Source organism: Tyto alba, unplaced genomic scaffold (genome assembly GCF_018691265.1).
Source record: "Tyto alba isolate M040663 unplaced genomic scaffold, T.alba_DEE_v4.0 Super-Scaffold_12, whole genome shotgun sequence".
Classification (NCBI taxonomy): Eukaryota; Metazoa; Chordata; class Aves; order Strigiformes; family Tytonidae; genus Tyto; species Tyto alba.
The window spans coordinates 1,942,254-1,953,353 of NW_024881274.1; the positions used below are offsets into that span (position 1 = coordinate 1,942,254).

General features: G+C 57.5%; 2 protein-coding genes across 2 annotated transcripts in view; one reads left to right on the top strand and one right to left on the bottom strand.

Moving 5' to 3' along the window:
* The window catches only part of MYO1D (myosin ID), a 164,343-nt gene extending 156,982 nt beyond the window's left edge, over positions 1 to 7,361 (top strand). The window contains exon 22 of the mRNA XM_042787118.1: positions 3,905 to 7,361. Within this exon, the coding sequence (XP_042643052.1) occupies positions 3,905 to 4,061 (157 nt within the window). The 3' untranslated portion in view covers positions 4,062 to 7,361. The remainder of the gene's footprint in view (positions 1 to 3,904) is intronic.
* On the bottom strand, positions 6,767 to 9,435 carry CDK5R1 (cyclin dependent kinase 5 regulatory subunit 1). Its single transcript, XM_042787119.1, has one exon. The coding sequence runs from the start codon at positions 9,292 to 9,294 to the stop codon at positions 8,401 to 8,403; it is 894 nt and encodes a 297-aa protein (XP_042643053.1). The 5' UTR covers positions 9,295 to 9,435; the 3' UTR covers positions 6,767 to 8,400.
* Between the last annotated feature and the right edge of the window lie 1,665 nt (positions 9,436 to 11,100).

Genomic DNA, 11,100 nt, shown 5'->3' on the forward strand with positions numbered 1-11,100 from the left:
ATTTTATTTCCCAGAAGATGCCCGACAGCAGCATTTTGTCCCAGCTGACTTGGCTTCCGTCAGTGTGCAGGTTATGTCGGGGCTTGGTGCCGAGCCAAAGCTGCCGTCAGACGGGGCTGCTCTCGGGCAGACCTGTGCTCGGTACCTACGTGGGCTCTGGTGTCGTGCAGATGGTCTCCGAAATGTGTGTCTGTACAAGAGGGATGGCAGAAGTGTCTCAGAAGCCTGTTAAGGACTTACTAAAATAAAGGCTGATGTCTAGAACAAATTCCCCTGCGCAGCCTGTAGTAGGGGTGGACCCCGCGGCTCCGGAGGCGCCCGGCCATCCCGCTGTCGGCTCGGCGGGGGAGAGCTCTGCCACCGGCAGACACGGCACCCCCGCGGGGTCCTGGGGTGCAGAAAGTGCGAGGGGTTGAAAGCAAAAGGACGAGAGCAGGGGTTTTCTCCGGGCGGCAAAAACTTTCCAACTGTCTTTTGAAGACGTAACGTGCAGGCAGTCATTGCCTGTTGAGCAGAGGGGCAAGCTTGGATGTTGTGCTCGATAAGAAATGGGGTCTGAACCAACGCAGGATCCTTGGATCAAGTAGATCTACAGGATGAAAGAAGAGACTGGCATCTGGACTGCTGTGGCAGGTTGCTCATCTGCTGTTAAAAGACGAGTCTTGAAAGTTGAAGAATTTGGGTTTAGCTTTTAATTCTGACAGTTTCCTGTGACCTTGGGCATGTCACTTAGTTCTCTGCACTGTGTCTGTGTCTTCAGCCACAGAACAGTCATAACTACATTCGGTTCTGCCCTTAAGTCTTTAAATGACAAGATCTTCCACCCCTACTATGAAACCCAGTTGGTCCTTGAAATTGTCAGAAGGCCAGGAGATTGTCCGTAAATAACCAATAAATTCATAGATGTTTCTTAAATAGTAACAACCATAGAAATACGTAAGGAATTAAAGCATGGATGGTGAATAGATGTGTTTCCAAGCTTGAAATTTAATAGTGCAAACTTTCTTCCACCTTAATTTCACTTTAATGACCTTTTCCTGACTGAATCATCTTACCGAGATGGAGAGGTGGATGAGCAAAGTACCATGGTGGGACAGAATTAGGCAGTGAAAACTGAGTTTTTAGCCCAAGTTTGAGTGACACTGTGACTTGTCTCTGCCTTTGCTGCCATCAGTGTCTTGCTTGGGGTCTTGCAGATCACCAGTGATCCCCAAAGGGTATTTTCACAGGGTGTTGCCCTTGTCCATGAAAGACTTTGTTGAACTTCCAGGATTACACTGGACCATCTCCATCTCAGACTCTTCCTTTGGGATCTAAATTCTGCAGGAACTTGGGGAAGCATCTCCCCAGCTGTGCTACTTGGTAAAATCTCACAGCAATGAGATTTGGAAGATCTTTTAGTCCTGATTCTTGGCTGATAGAGGCAGCTGTTTTCCTCCACTGCAGCCAGCAGTTGTCATCTCCCCTTTTTGCTGCTGCACCAACAAGTGTGATGCTGATGTGACTGATGGACTGGAAACCAAACTGACATTTCCTCCAACCACTTGGCCTTGTTGGCCATTGACCGAGCAGAGGAGCAGCATCCAAGAGACGCGAGGTCCCAGCACATGGAGCTGCTTGTGGAGCTGGCGGCAGGGTTCGGCGTTGCGTTGCCTACTGGGGAAGACCAAGGAGGGGGTTTTGTAATGCCTGTGTGGACTTGCAGATCCCTGTGTGGATTGCTCTTTGGATGTCATTCAGGCGCTGTCCTGCTCCTCCAGCAAAAGGTTTTGAGGCTGAAACCTCTTGCCACATGAAGAAAAGCACCACGTGATCAAGGATGAATGAATACTGTCACTGTGGGATCTGGAAAATGCAGTGGTGGAAGTGAAGCCCTTATTTAATGGAACTTTTACGTGGAGTGAAGATCAGAGCAGCTTCTCCAGAGCCCACCGTCCCAGGACAACGCTAGCTTCACATAGACGTGTATTTAGTTGATTTTCCTCATTCCAGCAGGAGCTGGGACCTAAAGAGATTCCGCTTCTTGCTGAAGGTCCCACAGCTGCAGGACTCAAAATATATCAGAGACCTTCTGATCTCCAGGTCTGGCTCCTGCTTGTAGTCAAAATTCACGTTAATGACATTCTTCTCCCCTGGTTTGGGCTCCTTATCACTGTGTGAAAGGGTCAACAGGGTTTGACTACTAACAGTGACAGACCCTCTATCTTCTTATCTATAATTCAATGAGGGCTGTGGGAGAGGAGAAGGAAAGTCATTAGCACTTACTCTTGTTACAGACACTTGCTCTCCAAGAACACCATGGCAGGAATCTCCAAGAGGCTCCTCTGTGTATGCAGCACGTTCTGCTAAATCACAGTAAAAATAGCAAACTAAGCAAGGATTTGAGCCTCAACTCACTGAGGCAGGAATAAATATTAAATACTTGGGCCAAGGTGGGGGCTTTGCCTGCTGCTGCCCTGCCTGTACCCCTCCAGCCAACCAACCATTCATTTTTATGGGAGCAGCGAACGTCTTAATTATTTGGAAGCTGCATAAAAAAGCGGCTTATGGGATGTGACACAGCTTGAACAGTCTGTGTTAATGAAGTAAAAACTAAGCCTGTGCTGCATGAAGGACTCGTGCTGCATCAGTGAAAACCCCGTAACGGCTGAAGCAAGGCTAGACCTCAGGTCTGGAAGCTAAATGCAGGAGAAGAGAAACCCAGCACACCCTCCGTGGTGTATCGAGAGCACTGAGAGAGGCAGTGACGTGGATGCCACTGAGTCTTTAAACCATTCAATATTATACTAAGAAACGCTGGAAATTCAGGAATTTGAAGTGTGGGTGAGGTCGCAGGAGAGATTTCCCAAAGGCCAAGCCCCTGGGTAGCTCTTCCTGCTTCCCAGGCTGGCGGTGCCGGGGGGAGGACGGGTCTGCCCCAGGCGTTGCTCCTCCTAATTCACTCTCCTGCCTCAGGGCCCCGGGCCGTGGGGCTCTGCACCTCCTCTCCATCCCCAGCCCAGGGAGCAGGCGGGAATTTCTCTGCTTACGGTGCAGGGAAAGTTATTTGTGATACAGAACAGTGGCCTTCATGACCTTTAGCAAAGGGGGAGATCCTTGCCGGCCAGCCCTGACCCTGTGTCAGCGGGAGCAGAGGTGAGCAGCCATCTGGCCGTGCTGTCCTGATGTCCCCCCCGCTGGCAGGGACCCAGACAGCCAAGGAAAAACCCATGTGGGTGGCAGAAACTCCTGATTTCACCCATGAGAATAATTTTTAGCCCCAAAGCTGGGCTAAAGGGTTAAAAGGCTGGGGAATGGTTTGCAGTGACACGGTTTTGTCCCAGCCCTGTGCCCGGCCAGCCGCTGCCTCTGCTCAGGGAGCTCCAACCCCAAGAGGCTGCGTGGTTGGTCGATCTGTCTGTCTGCCTGGAGAGGGAATTAGAAAAAAAAAAAAAAAAAAAAAACCAAACAAACAACCCTACCTGTGATTCTTTTAGCTATTTCATGCTGTACTTTTAATCTCTGAGCTCAGAACAAGGGATGTCATCATCGTTGTTGTAATTACAGCGATAGGGGTGATTGCTCGCAAGGTCATTCAGCGAGCGGGTGGCCGAGCTGGCCTGGTGCAACGCGGCCTTTGCTTTTCCCCGGGAGCGATATCCCCCCACCGGCACCGATCCCGATGCCAGAGTCCCCGGGTGCACGGTTCCCTGCGTGGGAGCCCTTCACGTGCGGGAGCAGGGCTCGGCCGAGCCCGAAAGCTGGGCTTAAGGGCCGAGGCTTGGCTTAAGGCGGTGTGCTCGGCTTGATGCGGGCTGCATCCCGACCCAAAACCACCTCGCCCTGCCCTGCGCCGGGCTCTGAGCAGCGGTGGCCGCGTCCCAGCCCTCCTGCCTGACTCCTCTTTTCCCTTTTGCCTCCGCAGTGAGAAACGCGCTCTGCACGTCAGCGTCACCAACCCGGTCCAGTGCAGCCTGCACGGGCGGAAATGCACCGTCTCCGTGGAAACCAAGATTAACCAATCCCAACCGGATTTCACCAAGCATCGTTCCGGTTTCATCCTCTGCGTCCCGGGGAATTAGCATCCCCCCTCTGCTTGGCACAGCGAGCCCGGAGAGCGAGGGAGCGGAGGGAAGATGGACTGGGGCTTTGATCGCCCTCCCCGAGCCTTGGACTGTTCGAGGGGATTAATTTAGAGATGCTCAGCTGTGACTTGGTCATGTGCCTAATAAGATCTCTAAAGCCAGAGGTTTAGCAAACCCAAATTCAGGAGAGGGTTTCACTACCACATGCAATGAAGGCTTAAAATAGCCAGTGACCTGTATCCATCTTACAAAACAGGCCAGAATATCAGGAAAGTGCTTCTGAATTAGTCCAAAAAAAAGCATTTATAGGTACTTACACCCTTTCCCACATTGATTTCTTAAACCCCCTCCACTATTCCCTCCTGTGTTTCTTTTTTGTGTGTCATTTTTTGCAATATTACGCAGCCTCCACCGGAGGAACCAAAGATACCCGGCTCAGGGAGTCTGGTTCTGCAAGCCCAAAGCCCGATGGAACCGGAGCCCGGTTTGGAAAGGCGGGCTGGCTGCCCGCGCCGGGGAGACGCGCTGCGCTCTGCCAGCCCTGCGGACACGCACGGAGCTGGGGTGGTACCCGGACACGCACCTCGACTTGCTGCTGCCCTGCCTGGAGTTCATTAACCCGTCAAGGCACCTTGGTTGGAGGCAGCTCCACCAGCAGAAAGGAGAGCGGGTTTCACAGTGCAGAGGTTTAAATTTTTTTTTTTTTAACCCTGCATTGCTTTTGCCTTAATTACCCTCTCCGGTGACCTAAAATCCAGTGGGTTCCCATTTGGACCAAGTGGCCTTGCTGAATTTTTTCGATGATCCACGTGGTTTCGTGTTAGCCCCAGCGCTGAGGTTCCGGGAGGGCTAAAAGGACCCGCTGCCAGTGGGTTCATCTAGAAACACGTGGAGCTTGGGGGCCGGGGCTGCGGCTCCCTCGCTTTGCACTATTTAACATTAACCCCCGGGCACGTCCGTCCGCGCCAGGCGAGGGGCAGCAGCACGGACCCGACTGCAGACATCCAGGCTGGCGTCTCCAAAGAGTTTTCCTGGGCCTTCCCGGCTGCAGGTGTGGGATGTTGGGGGTGCTGTGCCCCACTTTGGCTTGTCTGGTGGCAGCACGTGTCCCCGCTGCGCGGCGCCTGCGGCTGCCCGGCTCAGATAACCTTGAGCTGGGTGTTTACGGGAGAGCCAGCTGTACTAACGAGCTTTTTATTTCCGCTGCCTAGCGGGCTGCTGCTGGGGGGGGCGTTGAGCGGAGGCGGCGTGAGGGGGCCGTTGGGTTGTATGTCCCCAGTCCTGGCACTGCGGGTCAGGTCAGGATTCCCAGCCCGTTGGACGGGGGGGGGGGGGGGCTGCGTGGGGACCCCACTGTGGGGACGCGCGTCTCCAGCCAGGCGGGCAAACCGGCAGCACGTGTTTCATTGAGCATTTTAGGGGTCGGAAAGCCTGGAAGAGGCTCTTCACCTAACGACCTGTTAATGAAAACCTTCCCACAGCCGTGCCACGGCCACGGGGAGTGGGGACGGGGCGCTGCAGCGTTGCTGCCCGAGCACCGCCACCGAGCCCCGCGGTTAAGGGGTGCCACGGGGATGGGGAGCCCTCGCTCTGCATTTAAGCTTAATCCCCCCCGTGCTCTGTGGCGGGGAGGCCGCGCGTCCAGGTGGTCCCTGGCCCCCGCCAGCACCCCCGCGCCGCACCCCGGCCGCTGGCGCTTGGTCCCGGTGAGCGGCGCGGGGATCCCGGCGCCCGAGGGAGGGCTCCGCGCGTCACTCGAGGAGAAGCTCTCCCAGGTGCGGGCGAACCCCTCAGCCACCCCCCTCTGGGACCACGGGGAGCCCAACCTCGCCCAGCACACGCGGTTGGGGCGATGCCGGGGCCACGGGACCCCCCCCCCCCGGCGCCTCTTCGCCGCGGCCCCGGGGAGCGCCAGGACAGACAACCCTCGGCCTGGCCGCGCCGTTCGCACCTCCCGCTTCTGGTACCCGCCGGTCCACCCGTGCCCCCAGCAGCACTAACCCGCAGGCAAGGTAGCGGCAGGAGTTTTAATCAGCACTTTTATACACTATCCCTCCAACGAAATGGTTGTATTGAATCATGATGAATGGCAATAAATCGCAGGCTTAGGAAATTTCTAATACTATGAGATGGCAATATTGTATGTGATGAAATGTGTCTTTATAAAATATATCTGTTCCTGCTCTGGTTTTATATATATATAAAAAAAATATAAAATATATATATATATATTCCTGTTTTTTCCTATAAATTAACTATTGAATTCAATTTTCAGCCTGGGGCAATAATGCAATGAACCCTTTTTTTTTTTTTTTTTTAATCGCTGATATTTTAATGTGTAAAAGCAAAAAAAAAAAAAAAAAAAAAACCTACTATAATGGACCTGGGGTTTTGTTTACATATTTCACTGTAATAAATAAATAAATAAATAAAAAAGCAAACCAACAGTTAGTTGCATCCCACTGTGGCGCTGCCAGTTTCTGACCGGCGCGGTGGCTCGGGGAAGGTGATGCCAGGATGGAGAGTGCGAGTTTTGGCGTCGCAATAACCCCGTTTGTCACCTGGAGGCTCCTCCTCAGCCGGGGGGTGACCCCGGCGCCCGGAACGCTGCGTTAAACCCTCGGTCGTCAAATCCAATTCCCCAGCGCCACGAAGGGGCGTCGTGGGTGCGGGACTGCAGAAAAGACTCCGCCACGAACCGCTGCCGTGTAATGGATGGTCAGTGCATTTTTATTTAATCGGCACAGTACAAAAATAAATAAAAATAAGGGGAGGGGATTAAATTACAGGCACACTGAGCCCCATGACACAGTCGGTCAGGTTATAAACCACACATACTTACAAACACACTATACACATACATACAAAATGAGACAAATATAAATTAATAAGTAACAATACCCACCAATTTGGTCAACAAAGATCTACAGAAGAGATTGCACTAAAAAAACGTATGTACACATGTATCATTAGCAGGGTCCAATGTACAGCGATGAAGAGCTTCAAGTGAAAAATAGAAAATAAAAATAAATGGCACGTTATTTCTCCCTCTCGTCTGCGAGTTTAACACCCGATGGACCAGAACTAAACTAGAACTGTGCACACGGAGAAAAAAAAAATAAAAACCAAAAAAACTTATCAGTCCCCAGGCCTGACAAGGGAATACCAGCTCAAGACTGCGGTACCGGGGTGGTGTCGGGTCTTTGTGCATGGGTGTAATTTTTACAGCCATCTCTTGTTAAGGTTTTTCTTTTGATTATTATTTTTATGTGTTTTTTTTCCTTTTTTTTTTTTTTTGAAGACACAAAATGCTCCTGTTTGCATGCGCAATACCACTGTAAAAGCAACAATGAAAGAATAAAGAAGGGTTTTTCTTTTTTCCCCCCCGTATGTTAGTAGTTTGTGGTTTTTTTTTTTTTTTGTTCTAAAAGTATTCATATAGCAGCATGTAGATTCTTTCCTTGCTTGCACACTCAAGTAGATCCTTTACACAATACTCATGATCAGTGCACGATGGGAACAAGACATTTCACATTGATGTCATGATACAGTAGCGGTTATTTCCCTTAACCCAGACCCGCTCGGGAAATTCGAGTCTCTTCAAAGAAAATAAATAAAGGGGAGGGAGGAAGCAGGGGGGGAGGGCCCGGGGGGCCCCGGGCCGTGCCCGCGTCTCTGTCCCGTTACCGGCTGCTCCGGCACCGGTAAGTCACGATCGGCCCCGCTCAGCCGCCTCCGGTGAAGCCTTTAGAGCAAATTTTTTTTTTTTTCTGTTTTCTCTTTTTTTTTTTTTTTTTTTTTCCTCCCCCCCCCCCCAACCTGGTCTTTGTCTCGGTGATGCGGTGACCGACCCCGCAGCCGGGGCCGCCCCCGCCGCCAGCCCGCGGAGCCCCGCTCCGCTCCTCCTGCCGCGGGGCTCGGGGGGGGGGGGGGGGGGGTCGGCTGGGGAAAGGTGGGGGGTGTCGTGTCCCCCCCCCCCCCCCGCGCCCTCCACGATTTTCTGAAATCAATCCGGTGGCGGAGCCGCAGCATCCCCGGGCCCGCGGGATGGGGAGGGGACGACGGCTGCAAAGCAGCGGCCCGGGGAGGGGGGGGGCGAGGGGAAGCGGGGGGGTCTGCGCTCCGCTCCGGCGGCGGACGAGCCCGTCCCGTCCCCCCCCCCGTCCCCCCCCCCCCGCCCAGCGCCGGGGAGCGGCGGCAGCTCCCGCCTTTCCCCGCCTGGAAAAGCCCCCGGGAAGCGGTTCCGATCCGAGCCGGGGCGAGCGAAGCGTGTCCGGGCGGGGCCGGGGCCGGGGCCGGGAGCTCCCCCGGGGCCCGGCGGGCGGGCGGCGGGCGCTCACCGGTCGAGGCCGATGAGCAGCCGCCCCTTCTCCTCGGCGCCGCTTTCCTTCTTGAGGTCGGCGAAGACCTGGGTGAAGTAGTGCGGGTCGGCGTTGACCTGCAGCATCTTGGGGCTCATGAGGTCGATGATGGAGAGGCAGCGGTCCCAGAAGGCCTCCTTACAGCTCTCCACCAGGAAGGGCTTGAGCGGGTAGGAGATCTCGTTGCCCATGTAGGAGTAGGAGAGGTACAGGCAGGTGAGCAGCACTGCCTGCAGTTCGTGGTCGCTGGCCACCTCGGCCGAGATGACATCCCGGCAGAGCATGTAGAGGAAGACCACGTTGGCCGGCGTGATGAAGCCCTGGTCCTGCCAGCCCTGCAGCAGCAGCGAGCGGTCCACGGAGCGCAGCCAGAGCACGGGGTCGGTGGGCGAGAGGTGCTTCAGCCGGTAGCAGCGGCGGCAGAGGAACTCGCCCAGGCAGCGCAGCAGCTCGCTGGTGGACGCCTGCACCACGACCCGGCGCGGGGTGGCGGCGGCGGCGGCGGGCGCGGCCGGAGGCACCTTCTGCGCGGAGGCGAGGGCGGCGGCGGCGGCGGCGGGGGGCGGCGGGGGGGCGAAGGTGGCGAGGTTGGCGCAGGAGAGCGACTTCTTCAGGTTCTCGTTGTTGAGGTGGGTCACGTTGCTCTGGTAGCCGCCGTTGGGCTGCACCTTCTTGGAGCTCTTCTTCTTGGCGGAGACGGCGGCGATGCGCTTCCAGGGCAGCACCGAGATCAGCGAGTGCCGCTTCAGGCCCTTCTCCTTCGCGTTCTTGCTGTTCTGCACCGCCGTGTAGTGCCCCACCGTGGCCGCCCCCTCCTCGAACAGCGGGGCCTTCCGGTAGCTCGGCGACAGCGACAGCACCGTGCCCATGGCGCCGGCCGCCCGGCGGGCCCCGCCGCCCGGCGCGGCCCCGGCCCCGGCCCCGGCCCCGGCCCCGGCCCCGGCGCGGCCCCGCGCTCGCTGCCCGCTCCGCCGCCGCCGCCGCCGCCGCCGCCGCTCAGCGCCTGGCCCCGCCCCGCCGCCGCGCGCGCTCCCGGCGGCGCAGTGCGCGCGCCCGCCCGCCCCCGCCGCCCCGCCCCGCGCCCGCCACGTGCGCCCGCCGCGCCGGCGGGAAAAAGGGGGCGGGGACCGGCCCCCTCGCGGCGCGCGCGGCCTACGGAGGACGAAGCCCCGCCCCGAGCGGCGGAGGCCCCGCCCCCGCCCGGGACCGCCCCCTCGCCCTCTGCCCCTCCCCCGCCCCGCTGGCCCCGCCCCGGGCGGGGGGCGGCGGGGTCCGGCGTGGGCGCACCGAGCCCTCGGCCGGGATAAAAAGCAACGAAAAATATATTTAAAAAAAAAAAAATTAAAACTCAAAAACCTCCGCCCGGCACCCCGGCCGGTCCCCGCCTCCCCTCCGCCGCCCCGCCGGTGCCTCACCCAGTGCCGCGCCGAGGCGCCCCCGCGCCCGCCCCGAGCTCACCGGCCCGCGGAGGGGCCCGGTGCCGAGGTCTGAAGGCAAAGCCCGAGGGAGGGAGGCCGAGGGGCGGCGCCCCCAGCAGCGCGCCCGGCGGGTGCCGCGGCCCCCCCGGGCCGGGCCGGGGGGCAGCTCCGGGCCGGGGCGGCTGCCGGAGCCTCGCGGCGCTTCCCGCAACCTGCAGCGACACTCAGCGACGCTCCGCCGCGGCCCAGCGCGCCCCGAGGCCGGCCGGGGGGGGTGGGGGAGCGGGCAGAGGCTGCGGGGCCCCGGCTGTCACCCCCCCCCGCAGTGATGCTGCTGGCACCAGGGAACCCCCTCACCCTGGCACCGCACCCATCAGCGTTTGGCTAACGGCTTAAACCGAGCTCGCTTACACCCCTCCATGCCCCGAAGTCACCACTGCCACAGACGTGCGGCTGCCTGCCCCCTCCCCACAATTCAGATGTCTTCAAAAAAAAAAACAAACCACCCCAAAATCTCCTGTTTCATCCAGACACGACTGCACCCTCCCCGTGCCCGAGGACCACCGACCGCCCGGGCAGCGGGGGACACTGGAAAGGTCTGTCCGTCCCCAAAGCCACCAGCCCAAGGCAGCGCCACGCAGCAGCGCTGGCAGGCACCGAGACGCGGACGGGAAAGAAAATCTCTTTCTGGGTCAGAGCTCTGCCAAAGCTGCTGCATCCAACAGGGCTGGGGCTGTGCACGGCCAGGCCGGCTGACTGCATCTGTGCGCTAAAAGCAGGGGAGATTTTTCTGATCCATCTTTTTTCCAGCTCCCAAGGTAGCGCAGCGGCTTTCTCAGCACCTTGAGCGCCGTGACAGCAGTGGGACACAGCAGTTTGAAACCCAGAGCAGGGCTGAAAAACCTGCCAGTCCCCACCCACCCCAATCCACAGGGGTTCAGCTCAGGATCAACCCCCGGGACCGCTGCTGAGGACAGAGCTGTCCCACAGCACCCCAAAACCTGCACGGCCTTCAAAGTGTGTCCAACCCAGCGTGGCAGCTGGTTTGTTAAAGGGATGGTCAAAAGGTCTCCTCTTCATCCATCCTCTTTACAAACAGCTTTAGAGGCTCTTCTGCACAGTGATCCGCAAGGGACGGTGCGAGTCCAGCCCGAGCGGCACTGCCGTCACCGAGAAATCCCTTTGTCCATTAAAAATATTACATGGACCCAAGCAGCATGAAAGTCACCTTTGTGCAAAAGCCTGCTTTTTTAAAGT